At 42.5% G+C, this 18,848-nt stretch overlaps 1 protein-coding gene across 2 annotated transcripts; it reads right to left on the reverse strand.

The window, feature by feature from the left end:
- Positions 1–5,077: 5,077 nt before the first annotated feature.
- LOC108160993 (troponin C, isoallergen Bla g 6.0201) lies at positions 5,078–7,459 on the reverse strand. 2 transcript variants are annotated; one of them, XM_017295298.2, is made up of 6 exons: positions 7,356–7,459; positions 7,188–7,298; positions 6,933–6,966; positions 6,477–6,875; positions 6,384–6,404; positions 5,078–5,160 (listed from the first exon to the last, which is right to left on the reverse strand). In XM_017295298.2, the coding sequence occupies exons 2-6, from the start codon at positions 7,188–7,190 to the stop codon at positions 5,156–5,158; spliced, it is 462 nt and encodes a 153-aa protein (XP_017150787.1). In that variant the 5' UTR covers positions 7,191–7,298; positions 7,356–7,459; the 3' UTR covers positions 5,078–5,155. The 2 variants fall into 2 exon arrangements, with proteins under 2 accessions (XP_017150787.1, XP_033248176.1); XM_033392285.1 differs by lacking the exons at positions 7,188–7,298; positions 7,356–7,459 and having other exon boundaries at positions 6,933–7,026.
- Positions 7,460–18,848: the final 11,389 nt, after the last annotated feature.

The following is an 18,848-nucleotide window of genomic DNA, read 5'->3' on the forward strand; positions in this document are numbered from 1 at the left end:
GCGATACTTGTCGGTATTTCCGCATAGCAAAGCCCCCCTCCGCTTCGTAGTAACTCTTAGGCCGGCGGGGTCCCGTAAGTACTGTCCGGCGATAGCCTAGGCACTCTCGGCGATACCTGTCGGTATTATCGCATAGCAAAGACCTTCGTATTAATTCTGAGTTCGATGGGGTCCTGAAGGCGCTATCCGGCGATAACCTGAGTGCTCTCGGTGAAACCGACTGCCACGTCCCACGCTACGATCGCTCCCGTCCGCGGGACTGCCTCCCCGTCCCCATCGCCGGTCCGAAATACGGAGTCCCGGCAAATTATAAATATTGCTGTAATTTCGACCCTGGAGTAGACTGAGATATGTACCCCAGCCCAGGATCGCTTCCTTACAGCGTACTTACAAAAAGCAACAGACAAACACACGATTAACCAACGCACAGAATTAATATCAAAATTATGTTTTTATGGAAACAATAGGCATGCACTCGCGTGAAAGAACAGATTTTTTATGGTAGGTTAAATATGGATTTTACGAAAGGTTTATTTTGAAAAACACCGGCTGTAATTGCAAAATAAAACGAAAAGAAGCGGAGCGCAAAACAAAAACACGTCTGGTCACTTCGAAAAAGAACGAGTAATTATGTATAAATATGGAGTCGCAGCCGTAGCAACGACTTACAACGTTTCCCCTCGTTATCTTCTACACCCAGTCGGATAGGCAGAACTGCCGATTTTTACTTTTATTGAGACTTTTTGTGGTCATTTTTCGTTTAACCTGTTACATACATTTTTAAGAATAAAATTCACACTTGCAAAAAGACTTGCAAGTTGCCTGTATAACAATAAATGTTGATGTTCATATAATGCAATTACTTTAAAGCTTATTTGAACTTAGATTTCATTCTTACATTCAGTTTTAGCATTGCACACACGATATCATGTACAGGAAGATACAAGGAAGTTTGTTGAACATTTGCATGCATTAACATATTATATGCCGCGATGTCCCCTCCACCTGCGTCATCCATAATAAGGAGACCTTGTTGATGATTAACCTACAAAATACAGCAGTGTATAAAGATATTTCCATTAAAATGTATAATTATATATTGTCGTAAATCGCAATCTCAACTAGAGAAGATTTGCTAAACCATGTCAACCTAATTGTGCCGTCAGAATAATTTCACACATTCTTGATGTGGATAAGTTCCTATCTGATAAAAATTACATATCATTACAAAAATAATGAACACGTCAGTCTGATGTTTGTCCCGTAAGTGCTATCCGGCAATTGCCTAGGCCCTCTCGGCGATGCTTGTCGATATCCCTGACCCTCGAAGTAATTCTTAGTTCGACAGTGTCCCGTAAGTGCTATCCGGAGATTGCCTAGGCACTCTCGGCGATGCTTGTCGATATCCCTGACCCTCGTAGTAATTCTTAGTTCGACAGTGTCCCGTAAGTGCTATCCGGCGATTGCCTAGGCACTCTTGGCGATGCTTGTCGATATCCCTGACCCCCGTAGTAATTCTTAGGCCGACAGGGTCCCGTAAGTACCGTCCGGCGATAGCCTAGGTACTCTCGGCGATACTTGTCGGTATTTCCGCATAGCAAAGTCCCCCTTTCCGCGTCGTAGTAATTCTTAGGCCGACAGGGTCCCGTAAGTACCGTCCGGCGATAGCCTAGGTACTCTCGGCGATACTTGTCGGTATTTCCGCATAGCAAAGTCCCCCCTTTCCGCGTCGTAGTAATTCTTAGGCCGACAGGGTCCCGTAAGTACCGTCCGGCGATAGCCTAGGTACTCTCGGCGATACTTGTCGGTATTTCCACATAGCAAAGCCCCCCTCCGCTTCGTAGTAATTCTTAGGCCGACAGGGTCCCGTAAGTACCGTCCGGCGATAGCCTAGGTACTCTCGGCGATACTTGTCGGTATTTCCGCATAGCAAAGTCCCCCTTTCCGCGTCGTAGTAATTCTTAGGCCGACAGGGTCCCGTAAGTACCGTCCGGCGATAGCCTATGTACTCTCGGCGATACTTGTCGGTATTTCCGCATAGCAAAGCCCCCTTCCGCTTCGTAGTAACTCTTAGGCCGGCGGGGTCCCGTAAGTACTGTCCGGCGATAGCCTAGGCACTCTCGGCGATACCTGTCGGTATTATCGCATAGCAAGGACCTTCGTATTAATTCTGAGTTCGATGGGGTCCTAAAGGCGCTATCCGGCGATAACCTGAGTGCTCTCGGTGAAACCGACTGCCACGTCCCACGCTACGATCGCTCCCGTCCGCGGGACTGCCTCCCCGTCCCCATCGTCGGTCCGAAATACGGAGTCCCGGCAAATTATAAATATTGCTGTAATTTCGACCCTGGAGTAGACTGAGATATGTACCCCAGCCCAGGATCGCTTCCTTACAGCGTACTTACAAAAAGCAACAGACAAACACACGATTAACCAACGCACAGAATTAATATCAAAATTATGTTTTTATGGAAACAATAGGCATGCACTCGCGTGAAAGAACAGATTTTTTATGGTAGGTTAAATATGGATTTTACGAAAGGTTTATTTTGAAAAATACCGGCTGTAATTGCAAAATAAAAGGAAAAGAAGCGGAGCGCAAAACAAAAACACGTCTGGTCACTTCGAAAAAGAACGAGTAATTATGTATAAATATGGAGTCGCAGCCGTAGCAACGACTTACAACGTTTCCCCTCGTTATCTTCTACACCCAGTCGGATAGGCAGAACTGCCGATTTTTACTTTTATTGAGACTTTTTGTGGTAATTTTTCGTTTAACCTGTTACATACATTTTTAAGAATAAAATTCACACTTGCAAAAAGACTTGCAAGTTGCCTGTATAACAATAAATGTTGATGTTCATATAATGCAATTACTTTAAAGTTTATTTGAACTTAGATTTCATTCTTACATTCAGTTTTAGCAATGCACACACGATATCATGTACAGGAAGATACAAGGAAGTTTGTTGAACATTTGCATGCATTAACATATTATATGCCGCGATGTCCCCTCCACCTGCGTCATCCATAATAAGGAGACCTTGTTGATGATTAACCTACAAAATACAGCAGTGTATAAAGATATTTCCATTAAAATGTATAATTATATATTGTCGTAAATCGCAATCTCAACTAGAGAAGATTTGCTAAACCATGTCAACCTAATTGTGCCGTCAGAATAATTTCACACATTCTTGATGTGGATAAGTTCCTATCTGATAAAAATTACATATCATTACAAAAATAATGAACATGTCAGTCTGATGTTTGTCCCGTAAGTGCTATCCGGCAATTGCCTAGGCCCTCTCGGCGATGCTTGTCGATATCCCTGACCCTCGAAGTAATTCTTAGTTCGACAGTGTCCCGTAAGTGCTATCCGGAGATTGCCTAGGCACTCTCGGCGATGCTTGTCGATATCCCTGACCCTCGTAGTAATTCTTAGTTCGACAGTGTCCCGTAAGTGCTATCCGGCGATTGCCTAGGCACTCTTGGCGATGCTTGTCGATATCCCTGACCCTCGTAGTAATTCTTAGGCCGACAGGGTCCCGTAAGTACCGTCCGGCGATAGCCTAGGTACTCTCGGCGATACTTGTCGGTATTTCCGCATAGCAAAGTCCCCCTTTCCGCGTCGTAGTAATTCTTATGCCGACAGGGTCCCGTAAGTACCGTCCGGCGATAGCCTAGGTACTCTCGGCGATACTTGTCGGTATTTCCGCATAACAAAGTCCCCCCTTTCCGCGCCGTAGTAATTCTTAGGCCGACAGGGTCTCGTAAGTACCGTCCGGCGATAGCCTAGGTACTCTCGGCGATACTTGTCGGTATTTCCACATAGCAAAGCCCCCCTCCGCTTCGTAGTAATTCTTAGGCCGACAGGGTCCCGTAAGTACCGTCCGGCGATAGCCTAGGTACTCTCGGCGATACTTGTCGGTATTTCCGCATAGCAAAGTCCCCCTTTCCGCGTCGTAGTAATTCTTAGGCCGACAGGGTCCCGTAAGTACCGTCCGGCGATAGCCTAGGTACTCTCGGCGATACTTGTCGGTATTTCCGCATAGCAAAGTCCCCCCTTTCCGCGTCGTAGTAATTCTTAGGCCGACAGGGTCCCGTAAGAACCGTCCGGCGATAGCCTAGGTACTCTCGGCGATACTTGTCGGTATTTCCGCATAGCAAAGTCCGCGTAGTAACTCCCGTAAGTACTGTCCGGCGATAGCCTAGGCACTCTCGGCGATACTTGTCGGTATTTCCGCGTAGCAAGGACCTTCGTATTAATTCTGAGTTCGATGGGGTCCTGAAGGCGCTATCCGGCGATAACCTGAGTGCTCTCGGTGAAACCGACTGCCACGTCCCACGCTACGATCGCTCCCGTCCGCGGGACTGCCTCCCCGTCCCCATCGCCGGTCCTAAATACGGAGTCCCGGCAAATTATAAATATTGCTGTAATTTCGACCCTGGAGTAGACTGAGATATGTACCCCAGCCCAGGATCGCTTCCTTACAGCGTACTTACAAAAAGCAACAGACAAACACACGATTAACCAACGCACAGAATTAATATCAAAATTATGTTTTTATGGAAACAATAGGCATGCACTCGCGTGAAAGAACAGATTTTTTATGGTAGGTTAAATATGGATTTTACGAAAGGTTTATTTTGAAAAACACCGGCTGTAATTGCAAAATAAAAGGAAAAGAAGCGAAGCGCAAAACAAAAACACGTCTGGTCACTTCGAAAAAGAACGAGTAATTATGTATAAATATGGAGTCGCAGCCGTAACAACGACTTTCAACGTTTCCCCTCGTTATCTTCTACACCCAGTCGGATAGGCAGAACTGCCGATTTTTACTTTTATTGAGACTTTTTGTGGTAATTTTTCGTTTAACCTGTTACATACATTTTTAAGAATAAAATTCACACTTGCAAAAAGACTTGCAAGTTGCCTGTATAACAATAAATGTTGATGTTCATATAATGCAATTACTTTAAAGTTTATTTGAACTTAGATTTCATTCTTACATTCAGTTTTAGCATTGCACACACGATATCATGTACAGGAAGATACAAGGAAGTTTGTTGAACATTTGTATGCATTAACATATTATATGCCGCGATGTCCCCTCCACCTGCGTCATCCATAATAAGGAGACCTTGTTGATGATTAACCTACAAAATACAGCAGTGTATAAAGATATTTCCATTAAAATGTATAATTATATATTGTCGTAAATTGCAATCTCAACTAGAGAAGATTTGCTAAACCATGTCAACCTAATTGTGCCGTCAGAATAATTTCACACATTCTTGGTGTGGATAAATTCCTATCTGATAAAAATTACATATCATTACAAAAATAATGAACACGTCAGTCTGATGTTTGACACGATTGTACGTTAAAAAATATATTTGGTTTGATTCTTAGCTTTTTAGGATAGACATCTTCACATTTTGTTGTGGGACTGTTTTCTCTCGATTCGCTTTAATTACGGTTCCCTATAGTAGTCTGAATAAACCATTTCCACAAAACGGAGACAATTTCTTCGCCAAAATGAAAACAAACAACACAACGAATCTTAATTGCATACGAAAAAAAAGATGCTTTATTGATGCATTAAAATAATTTTTACACCATTACAATGACAATGACAATCTCAAATTTGGCTCGGTAATAATTGGTCAGGGTTTCGGTTTCGTGCAAGAGATAAATTTTTGCGCATAACAGCACAAATGTGCGCGTAACAGCAAAGACTGTGCTCGCGTAGCAGAACAGCGGGGTAAGGACAGCTGTTTTCTGCCACTTTTAATTCAAGATGTAGGTGCAACAAATTCATTTTTTGACCATTATAAGTTTAATTTTCATAATGAATGCTTACTCACAGTTCGTCAGAGTTCGACATCTAAGATATCTTGATTTTCTTAAATCTCTGACTTTCTGCCGTCGTTTTGCTTTATAATAAAAAATAAAAAAATTGAGGCAATTTTATCACGCTGTATTTTTACAAAGCTTTAAAACGAAAACAGAACGTTTTTGCTAAAAACGAAAAACGAAAAAGTAAGTGAAAGTCGGAGACTGCAGACGAAGGTTTCAGATCTTATAGAATCCGAGATTACCACACATGTTCTCTAATAGACTGAAAGATGGAAATGCTTATCAATCTGACGGCATAAAAAGGCAGTTTTGGTTTAATAATGCACTTATCTATTATGCGTTGCCGATTTAACAGATTTACATACTGACATATTTATACGATTGTTAAAAGTTATCTATAGACATGAATGTTTTAAAATACTGAAAAAACCTGAAGGTTTTCATAGAAATTTGCATTGAGACAGATTCCAAAGAAGAACTACAAGAATAAAACAGAATTAGTTACCAAATCAAATATTACCTGTCATAACTTGCATAAATTCTGAAAAATTTTTGTTTTAAATAATTGAAAATTATTTGATTTCAGTCGATAATTGATGATTACTCCACTTACCATCAAAATCAACGGTGCCTGAACCATCAGCATCAATTTCTTCGATTATCAAATCTAGGTCTTGATTAGATATCTTATCATCTAATTCGTGCAGAATACCGCGCAGTGTGGCAACCGTTAGATAACCTTTTCCTTCCTTATCGTAAACACGAAATGCTTCTTTTAATTCATTTTGCAGTGCACCCAAGTCCTCCTCTACTTCAATGAAACGAGCCGCCAGCTTGCAAAATTGGCCAAAATCCAATTTACCAGATGTTCCCTTATCTACTTCTTTAATGAGCGCTTTAACTGCTGGCGGCTCCAGCTTCTGACCTAGAATTTCAAGAATGCTAGATACATCTGCATGGTCAATCGACCCTGCACCATCGTGATCAAACGCCTTAAAGGCATTTCGAAGAACTGCAAAACGATACCGACACTAGTCAATAAGTGAAGGATTAAAACAAGTCCACATACTTCTCAATTGCTCTTTGTCATACTCTCCATCAGCCTGTAAAACGTACAGAAATATGAATTCATTACGCACCCATTGCATATGTGATCCGCAAATTGTAAAATATTTTTCCTGCTCAAAATAGGAACTTGCGTCACAATAATTATGCTTGATTTTAGCCAAATATAACCGAATAAAATGATTTATTTTAGGTCTCGAGTGTATGTATGTTATTTTTATATCTATTGTCATTTTATGTGAAATATGATAAAACTCACCATTGTATTCAGATCTTTTCGAATAAATTAATTAAAAAATTTGAGCCAAGCCGAGTTTCTCAAAAAAGAGGAAACCGTAGATATTTTCCGAGTTTAATAAACTATTGACACCTAAATAAAACAAATAATTAAAAAGCAATTTTTAGCCGCTTGATCCGATTGATTAACCACAAACGTGCAAGCAATTCGATGTGTTTTCTATTTGTGAAAGGGAAATCGGCAAAGGTAAATGTCAGCACTATGCCAAATAACAACAACCAAAGCATTGATCTGATCACAAAAACTGAACAACAAATAAAATACTGACGTCGCATCGATGCTGAGAGACTAAGAGCATTAACCGCATGGTGTGAGAGGGCGACAGTGGTAGTTCCCACTCAGAAAAGATGGAAATTGAAACTCGTTTGCATCGATTAATTAAATTTAAATTTAAATGTTGAAATTTGGTGAAAGCGATGATGCGTGAAATTTTTAAACACAGAGAAAACATTTTGAATAGCTTAATTATTTACGTTCTGGTTTGATATCCGATATTTCTAAAGTTGTTTCTAGGATCTGTGGGATTACCTTAACAACCAAAAAAGGTTTATTAACAAAGACTTGCTTGTTGAATTTTTTTTTTGAGGCATATAACTCTTATTTTAATAAAAACTGCATGAATTACATTTGTTAGGTTATGTAAAGTGACGGGGTTCAATGAGAATCTGACGCACTTAGTCGTTACCATAGTCAACAAAATGTAAAATTTATTCTTGCCATCAAACCGACTTAGATATTTTAGATATTTTATTTATTTATGGCATCTACGCTTTTAAATAAGGGACTAAAAGTAATCAAATCTTTTTCTAGTTTATTTTTAAATTAGTTATTAAATAAGTTGCTGGGCTGCCTCATCGTTACATTGCAGTCGGCTGTGGCTGCAAACTTAGACAAGCGATCTTTCAAATGGATTTGAATGGGAGGCGAACTTCCCTTAATGGTTTGCCTTTTGTTCTAGTATTTTATTTTTTACGAGTTTTAAATTTGATGTGTACGACCGATTTTTAGCCAGTGGACGTTTCTTGTTTTAATTATAAGATGCGTCTTCCAGGTGAGCTTCCTGTCTGTATATTTGATTTTTAGCTTGATTGCTTGATAGATTGGAGACTAAAATTTGTAAAATTTATTATGGTTGTTAAGGGCTAGGGTTTATTATTTGTGTTAAAAAATGGTGGTACTTAATGCTTACTTTTCCGAGCTAAGACTGTGTTTTTCCTTTAACTATATGTAACTTGAGTATTCTACACCAGGTTTTTAAGAATTTTGAAATCCTGAAAAGCTAATGAATGATGCTATCAAGCTATACAACTTTTGTAGGTAATGCTTACCGTCTGGAAAATATTAGGCATTCAAATGATAAATTGATTATTTTAAGCGATATTTTTTTTACAAATGTCCCTCTGCTGGGCTGGATCGAATCGTAGATCATCCTGAACAAAAACTTCTATAAATTATCGGGTCAAAAAACGTACATCTATGCATACACATTTGAACAATGTGAATTTACTTCCAGGCAATATTCCGACCGTATCATAACCGTTTATACAATTAACTTTTGGAGCACTAAATACAGATTAAGTAGGCTGACTATTGTTGTTGAAGAATGACCATCTCTAGCAATGCACGCATGTATTGACAGACATATGAATATGTAGACGTATGAGTGAGAGACGTAACGAAACGACGTTCTCTTATCTCCCTTTTTGTTCTCCCTTTTGTTCGGTCTCTATTTGCCTGCGAGCAGAGGATTGCTTAGTCACAAATAAACCTTAGATATGAATGGTTGCGTTTTTATACCCGATACTCAAAATGAGTATTGGGGTATATTAGATTTGTGGTAAAAGTGGATGTGTGTAACGTCCAGAAGGAATCGTTTCCGACCCCATAAAGTATATATATTCTTGATCAGCATCAATAGCCGAGTCGATTGAGCCCTGTCTGTCTGTCCGTCTGTCCGTCCGTCCGTCCGTCCGTCCGTCCGTCCGTCCGTCCGTCCGTCCGTCCCCTTCAGCGCCTAGTGCTCAAAGACTATAGGAGCTAGAGCAACGATGTTTTGGATCCAGACTTCTGTGATATGTCACTGCTACAAAAATATTTCAAAACTTCGCCCCGCCCACTTCCGCCCCCACAAAGGACGAAAATCTGTGGCATCCACATTTTTAAAGATACGATAAATCCAAAAACGCAGATTCGGTGAGGATGACCATATCTTCTACAGTGCAAAATCTGAACCAGATCGAATAATGATTATAGCCAGAATCAAGAAAACAATTTCATTCTTTCTCGCTCTGTCTCTCTCTAACACACAGGTTTCATGGTCGGTTTTGTCAATTGCAAAATATGAGTTCAAGGATCTCAGAACCTATAAGAGCCAGAGCAACCAAATTTGGTATCCACACTCCTGTGATATCGGACCTTGACCGTTTCGTGTCCAAATTTCGCCACACCCCCTTCCGCCCCCGCAAAGGACGAAAATCTGGGGCATCCACAAATCTCAGAGACTATTAAAGCTAGAGTAACCAAATTTGGTATCCGCACTTCTGTTAGATCTCACTACAAAACGTATATCTCAGAATTTCGCCCCACCCCCTTCCGCCCCCACAAAAGACGAAAATCTGTTGCATCCACAATATTGCACATTTGAGAAAACTAAAAACGCAGAATCATAGATAATGACCATATCTATCAGACTGCTGAATCTGGATCAGATCAGATCATTTGTATAGCCAAAAGGAACAAATCAATTTGCAGTGGCTACGCAGCGCCCGACGTCACGCTCAGACTGATTTTCTGTCTCTCTCGCACGCACTCTTTGTCGTGTGGTTCAATATTAGCGGCGTCTGCCGCAGGAGAGCCATACTGACTTAGTATCGGGTATAACTGTAGAGTTGCGGTGTCCGCAGCAACTCACAACGTTCCACCTCGTTACTTTTCTGTACAAGAACTTCCCTTGCAACGGCAGCGAAATTCTGTCCAACAATTGTTGGATTATATTAGATTATATTAGAAATAGTCAGTCTTGGCCGGAGTTGTTTGAAATTATTTTGGAAATAAAGTCTGTTTGTTAAAGTATAAATTAACCCTCTGTCTCCGCTCTTCAATCCGAAATACGAATTGTAGAAACGTAACAATATTATTATTGATCTAATTACCATTATTTTTTACAAAACCTCCTGTGCCAAAGGAACAGCCGATACCGCGTAAGTACATGCATTTTAAATTACTTTGGTCGTTGTTGTTGTGTAGAGGAAGATATCAATTATACAACCTTGATTGTTATAGAGCACGAAATAGTTATTTAAATATGTTAAATGTTTATTGATTGTTTGTGGTCGGAGCTGCACTAACTTCATCAGCGCGGTCGGGCTGCAGCAGCAGCCGAATGATCAGAACAAACGGAAAAGCCCGAATGCTAACTATAGCACAAGCCTTAGCGGGGAGAGCGCTGATGGAGAGAATATTTCTGACGAAACAATGCAAGTAAAGCAGCATTGGGTTCTTGGCATCGTAATCTATATTCGAATTTTAATGCCTTCCTACGCAATGCAGTCCATCACCACCGAGTATCGGGCGCAGCGAAAGCAGCTTGCTCTTGACAGGAAGTGCTATATTGGCGTTGTGCGTTGATCAAAATGAAATTGCTGGATACTTTTATCCACTGGCTAGCTTCTGTACGGTGAGCGTAGCACTAAATCGAATGTATTTCTATTGCGATAAAAGGCATGACGGTCCATTATGCCACAATTCTAAATCTACATACATCTTTCAGAAATCTTCACAATCTGCCACCTAACTCTGCAATCCAGAAGAACCCGAACCGAAGCAGTGTGTTGAACATTTTTTGCTGAATGGTTGGCCCAGCCATTACTAAGTCATGGAGAGAGTGCGCAGACGTAATCTTTGCACATCCATCGAAAAGAACACGCAGTTCTTACTACCGCTGTCGAGTTATTCCTGACGGAACGCGCTATATTGAGCCTTTATCAGCGGGTTTTTCGACAACTTTGTCTCGAGACCATAGAATCGACGAAAAGCGAGACAGAATGAGTAGCCAAAACCTTCAAAACCAGCATTAGCCAAGAGCCGAACAGAAAGTTCGGACGAGACCAGCTTTCCTTGAACAAACGCTCGCAGAGTAGACCCTCACTCGATGCAGCATCCTTCAAAGAGCAACAGTTTGTGACGGCGCTACGGCCGGGCTATGATCACTGCACCGGGGTTCACAGAATTGTGGATGTGGTAGCTGAAAGCGAGTCTCATGGTTCAAGAATAAGGCGTGGATTAAGCGGTACGAAAATAGGTTTTGTTTATTGATCTTAATTGTACAGCGTTAAAGATAGGATCGTATCTTCGTTCTGTATCGTCTGCGAGGATGGCCCCACGTGGCTAATTGCTGCGTGTTGGTTAGGTCTGGTCGTCCTCTCGGGTTAGTCTATGTCGCGGAGGTTCTTGTTCGCTCCGACGAGAAGTGCGGATGCGGAGGTTTAAGTACGCTCCGAGGAAAAGATTCCTTGCGAAGGTTTAAGTACGTTCCGAGGAGGAAGAGTCGTTCCGGAGTTTTAAGTACACTCCGAGGAGAATTGGAAGCGGAAGATAAAGTATACTCCGAGGGTAGGAAGGAATCGAGAGGTTTAAGTATGCTCTGAAGGTGGGCAATAAGAAAGGGGAAAATTTATTTAGCAGACGGAGTGAAAAGGCAGAGATTCTACCCTTGGCACAAGGCCGACTTGGCACAAGGCCCACGGTGGACCCATGGGCTTTCCGTGCTGGACTCCCGGCGGCAAGTCACGATGGACTGGCCCAGTTCGATTCTGTAACGTTGCTTATATTTCGTTATCTATTTGTGGCGCAGGGCTTGAAACAGGGAAACGTCCTCATTCTTTGGTACGTGCGTTCTAGCTGCCGTAGCCAGAGCGCAGCGATTGTTGGTGGTGTAAGCCAGACCTCCAGAGATGATTCAATCAAGTTTATTGTTGTGGAGCGACGGCAATGTGTCTTCCAACTGGATGAATGAACAGATATAGTTGCCATACTGAGTTGCAGATGACCAGCCAAGCGGGACGTTGCGAGTGTGAGGGTGAGGTGGCAAAGCTGGGCATGAAATCAATGCAGCTGTTTGATGTTGATGTTGTTGATGTTACTGAGGATGCAGCTGGGCTTTGAGTCATATGAAGCAACGTATGATGCCTCATTTGACACTGCTTGCAATTTCCAGACTTGCACTGCTGCAAACCGTTGCGTAAATAATTGAGGCAGACATGAATTTTCTTCGATCCATATAGCGCAATGCAGGGACCAAATTTAAAAACATGTTTCATTTGGTTAAATTATAATCCGTTATTAATGTTAGTAGATAAGGCAATAAGAACATTTTGGCTAAGATTGTGCAATCTTTTTCCGAGCTGATGGCTTGGTGTTTCGGTTACCAACTCATTTTCTCGATTCTCCATTATCCTGCATCGCCATGGAATTACTTCCGGACCGCCTATTGCTCGGCAAGCCTTCTCATTTTTCCCGGGTTTTGGCATCCAGCTTCTGCGTTACAATGTGAATCAGAACTCCATCTGAAATCTCCTCTGATGATGATAACGAATCGCACCCAGATGAGTATTGACCTTATCACTGAGCTGCCGAAAACTCCTGGCAGATGCTATCTCATCAACGTGTAGCTCAAATATCGCCTTTACGTGTGCCAGAAAAGGAAAGTATTTGTTATCGAAACGATTAATAAGCAATTTGAGCGCTTTTCCGTAATTCGCATCGGAAATTTCGAGGGATCGTATGGTTTCTAGTGCTGGCCCATATAGACTAGCAGGTAGATACTGGAATTTCTCCAAACTACTGTTTCTCAAAAACATCGAGAAGAAATCTGGCCGTTCTGGGCAGTCTCCACTGAAGCGGGCCAATACCAGATGCGGCAGCCTTGACGTCCGAGATGACATTTTTGAAAGAAGCTTCTCCGGTGAAATGAGCTTGCCTTGCCTAACTGCTTCTGCTGTGCGACTAACTCGCGATTTCAATTGGCTTCGATATCCAAATATACCGTCGCGAGTTCCATCAGATCGAGCCTTTCCAATCTGCCCTGTGTCGCGGTGAATTCAGCGCGTTAATCGCAACGAGTCTCCGTTGGATAAATCTTCTCTTGGCTTCATGTCGGGTTAAATCCAAATGAGTTCAGATGGTTTCGTATCTGAGTCGACCCTAATAATGATTTCATCTTTTGAAAAACACAGCCAAGCCGGTGCCTGTAACGGACAGCCTGTGCTGACGTTTATGTCATTTCGTACGGGAACGCGGTCGAAAGGAACAAATGTATCCTAAGCAGTCTCCCGAATCTAAGCTAACTCCCCACCAATTTTTAGTCAAATCGATTCAGCCGTTCTTGACTTGTAATACTTGTTAATGAAATACTGTAACTAACACGAATTTATTTTGTATAAATATAATAATAAAATAATACAAAATAAAGATGAAGTTTCATATATGTAGGGCTATAAACTTTTTATAGCCGGTAATGTACAATGTCAATGTCAACAATATAACTGTTTTGTGTATGCTGTTTTTTTTTTTTATGTGCTTGGCACCGACTTGTGCGCAAACAGCTTGATCGCAAATAATACATTTCCTGAACGATAGACCGTCGGGGTCACCAATATGTTTAGAGGAAGATATCAAAAATACGAGTATCACCGTGATTTAAAATAAAGACGCACGATTTTCATGATCTTCGACTAGTTAAGCCGCGTCCAGACGGGTTGTGTACTCAGGTTGTGTACTCAGGTACTGCGTAAAGGCACTGTGTGGACCCTTGCTTAAACTATTCACCCTGTCCATTGAATCTTCTTGCATCCCCCCGATCTAAAAGCAATCGTTTATAATTCCTATCCATAAAAGAGGTAGCAAGTCTGATGCAAAAAATTATAGAGGTATATCAAAGTTATCCTCTATTCCTTAGATGTTTGAGAAAGTCTTGCAACACCTCTGCCAGTCACTTATACCTCCAACTCAGCATGGATTTATAAGGCGGCGATCAACCACCACGAACTTGTTAGAGTTTACCTCTTTCATTATTAAAGGCTTTCAAGGTAACTTACAGACGGATGTTATTTACACCGACTTTAGTAAAGCATTCGACTCTGTAAACCATTCCCTTTTAGCGCATAAACTTGACCTTTTAGGGTTTCCGCCTAACCTCCTGAGATGTATTTCTAGCTATCTCTGTTTCAGGTCACAAAGAATCCTCTTCAAAAACTCCCTCTCCTCACCAGTAAAGGTTTCTTCAGGAGTATCACAGGGCAGCCATCTAGGCCCCTTACTCTTCACACTCTTTATTAATGACTTGCCTTCAGTATTAACATACTCTCGAGTACTTATGTATGCGGATGATGTTAAACTTTGTGTCCAGTATAAGGACATTTCATTTCATCCTCGCTTGCAATCCGATCTCAATAACTTTCAGTCATGGTGTTGAGCAAACTTTTTACACCTGAATGCCTCGAAAGGCAAAGTGATGACATTTCATCGTTTTAGCCCCTTGTTGGCTCCATATACCCTATGTGGTGGTTCTCTTGAGAGAATTACCCTGGTGGATGATCTTGGTGTTACATTAGACGCCAAGCTAAAGTTTTCTGAGCACATTTCTACCATGGTAAATAAGGTCATAGGCGAGGTTGGGTTTGTAAAGAGTTGGAAAAGGAATTTGACGACCCTTATATAGCAAAGACTCTCGATACCTATCTAGTTCGTCCGATTTTAGAATACGACTCCTGTGTATGGTGCCCTTAGTACAAAGTACTCCAGGACCGTATAGAATCAGTACATAAAAACGTTTTACTCTTTGCTCTGCGGGGCCTTAAGTGGGATGCGGGTGTGAGACTTGCTCTAGTAGACTGCTATTTGTAAACCTCCCATCCTTAGTTAACGGTAGGAAAATGCTTGGTGTGATTTTTGTGCACAACTTGATCAGGGGTGACATAGACAGCCCTGATCTGTTGGGCCGCTTGAACTTCACGATTGCTATTAGACTCACTAGAAACTTGATACCGTTGTTCCTTCCACTTTGGAGATCGAATTATTTCTTCCATGAATCGTATAGGTTCTTATGCTCGGATTATAATTCCCTCTACCATATTATATCCACCACTAATTCTCTTCCTCTCATTAAGTTACACTTAATGATAATAAGTGTAATAATAATAATCCTCACACACCTTTCTAGTAATTACTTAGTAACTGTAGTGGTATTTGTATTTTGAAGGCATGCTTAGTTTCTTAGTAAGTGTAGTGCTAAGTTTCCTCGAATATTAGTCCTACAACTATCTTTCCTGTATGTACGCGTTTAGTTCGGCCACGCACCGCGCATCATGCGGCCTCGCATCGGTCGATTGGGGAGGAGGAGGGCTGCGTTTTGCCTGAAATGCGCGCGTAACAGCCTTCTGCTGGTGTCACACGGGCCACTTGACGGTGCAGTAATTGCATCGCCTCTTGTAAGATACAGTCATTGCATATCAACGTCCATATAAAATAGTTATTTAAATATTTTAAATGTTTATTGTGTGTTAGTGGTCGGAGCTGCACTAACTATATCAGTGCGTCCGAGCTGCATCAGAAGCCACAAGCTCAGATCAAAGCTAATCAGAGCGCAAGCTTTAGCGGGGAGAGAGCTAATGGAGACAGACTACAAAACATGCAAAGTAGTAAAAACAAACAATGATTCTCGATGGCATTTACTCTAGGAAAATTCTGCGCTGTTCTGCTCCGAACACCCGTAAAAGTAATATTCCTTTGTTAAATAAAAGTGTTTATTAAAGTCTCGTCAGAGCAAAAAATATTTCCTGCGCTTAAAAGTAAGTTATCGATTTAAGAGTTTAAAATCCTTGTACGTATATATTCTCATTTATACTAATATGTATTTTCATGTTTAAATTTAAAAACAAAATGGAGAGATAAGTAACAAAATAGACTCGGCGGGGCGCTGGCCCTAATACAAATTCAAATAAAGAATGAACCTGAGGCAGCAGAATGCGGAATTAGTTTTCCAATACCGTCCACGATGCAGTTGGAGCACTTCGACTCAATTATAACTCCGGAGCACACCGATTTCTATATGAGTTTTAGCTTCTTTCATATATAAAAAACCCACTCTACAAAAAACGTTGCACGTTGTGGTAGAATACGAAAGACAACTGCCAAGGCAGACACTTTTATTTTGCGGCAATTTAAGCAGGATGTCTTGACCAATGAATTGAAGGAAACAGGAAATGTTATCAGTGAACGGACAATTCGTAGACGTCTGTAGGAAGCTGGTAATGGAACATTTGTTGCCAGAGCTATACCACAAATAACTCAGCGCAATAAGTTAAAGCGCCTTGAGTTTGCCAAAAAATCGGCAAAACATTTTCATTCTGCCAAAATGTTTCATGGAGCGATGAAAGTGAAAAAAATGGCACTCATATGTGAAAGAGCGAGCCATGGAGGTGGGACCGTAATGTTTCGTGGGTGCGTCGCCTACAATGGCTTGGGAAGCTTAGTTCCTGTTAATGGTAGCATGACCAAACACAAATATTTTGATATGCTAAAAAACACGCTTTCCCCTCTGGAGATAATTTGATTGGGGAGTCTGAAAAATTAGAAGAGTTTTTCTAATTGAAATTACCGAAAACTTTGGGTGGCTGTAATTTAGTTATTTATTCGGCGGGGCGAAAATTGATACGCTCGATCTCCTTCAATGTTAGCGAACAACTATATATTCTTAACAATTCAAAATCTCTTACTCTAGCTAACCTACGGTGGCAAAGCGGTGCGAATTCGCCAAGAGCGAGAGAGTGAGATTTTATTGCACTCCCGCTTTGCCCTAGCCCAACTTACACTAGACTTCATAATTACGACCAAATAACAATAATCGCCGCTTAGAGGGAAGGTCACGCAACACCGGCCCCGTTGAACGCTTGCATCGGCTTCAACACATTGGGAGCGGCGCCAACTTGTGTATGGCCCGCCGAAAAACCGCTTCAGTGCTAGTCCTTATTTCGACGACCCTGACCGCATGGTCAGGGTCCTCTCCTTTCTGCGTGGCGATGACCCTCCCCACGAGCCACTCCTGAGACGGCAGATTGTCCTCGGCCACGATGACGAGGTCTCCTTCCTCGAGGTTCGGTTGCCGCTGGTGCCATTTTCCCCGAATTTGCAGCCCCAGGACATATTCGCGGGACCATCGCTGCCAAAACGCTTGCCTGACTGACGAAACAAGTCGCCATCGCCGCAAGCAACTGAGACTCTCCTGGTCCGGAGTCCGCAGTGCTGGGGGGGCGATGAGCGACCCGCTTGTCAGCAGGTGCCCGGGTGTTAGGGCCTCGCCGTCGCTTGGATCTTGGCTGATGGCTCCCAGCGGCCTCGAGTTCATTATGGCCTCGATGCCGACGAGTATGGTGGCGAGCTCTTCGGCGGTTAGGAGCGCGCTGCCTACCGCCCGTAGGAGTAGGCTCTTGGCAGTTTTTACACCTGCCTCCCATAGCCCTCCCATGTGAGGAGCTCGCGGCGGTATGAACGCAAATTCGCATCCGTTCTTTGACGCGAAGTCGCGAATTGCGTCTCCTTGCTCCTTGAGCCTGATCCGCAGAGCGCTGAGATGGCGGCTCGCTCCGACGAAGTTCGTCCCGTTGTCGCAATGGACGACTTGGGGATATCCTCGGCGACCGACGAACCTTTGAAAAGCCAACAAGAAACAATCAGTGGTTAGATCGGAAACTATTTCTAGGTGAACCGCCTTGGACTCAAAACAAACAAAAAACGCAATGTATGATTTGTATGGGGGCCTTCCGCGATGTCGTGTGCACTGGTCCACAAAAATCAACGCCGCAAATTGAAAATGGGCGGAGAGTACGGAGTCGATCTGCGGGTAAATTCCCCATGAGTTGCGTCAGCAATCGAGGCTTGCATTTAAAACAGCGCATACATGATCGAACTGTCTGACGGCAGACCTCCTGAGCGTTCACTATCCACACGCTCTGTCGAAGGATGCTCACAAGTGCTCGTGGGCCGACATGAAAATTCGAATGGTGCAGATGACGAATATAGCTTCGCACGAATTGCGAGCGCTTAGTCAAAAGCAGAGGAAACTTGGCATCGTATGATATAGGAGCTTTGGCTAGTCGCCCCCCCACTCGCAACAACGAAAAAATACACCAAGTCCCTGTGTCTTCATGGATGAATGGGTTCAACCGCTTTGGGTTCTGTTCCTTTGGGTTCTGTTTCGTGGGTACATGCCGCCACGTGGCATCATCTGACTACTCTTGAATCTCAGCCACTCTATTTGAAACGAAAGTCGACAACGACGATGGATGAGACCGGATCCAATGAAGAGTTACCTCTGAGTCCGACGAATAAACGACTCGTTCAATGGGCACGTTTAATAGGGGCTTGATTCTGTGACAGTGTGAAGGTGAGCGGCACATAACTCAAGCCTTGGGAGCGTTTTGGTCTTGAGCGGCGCTACTTTGGATTTCGAGGTCAACAATGATATTTCTAAGCCTTCTGCAGTTCTGCAGAGGAGGAGGAGGAGGCGTCAGCAAAGGCATGTATTTGAACCGGTGACATCGGATCGGAATACACAAACCGAGATAT

Source organism: Drosophila miranda, chromosome 3 (assembly GCF_003369915.1).
Source record: "Drosophila miranda strain MSH22 chromosome 3, D.miranda_PacBio2.1, whole genome shotgun sequence".
Taxonomy (NCBI): Eukaryota; Metazoa; Arthropoda; class Insecta; order Diptera; family Drosophilidae; genus Drosophila; species Drosophila miranda.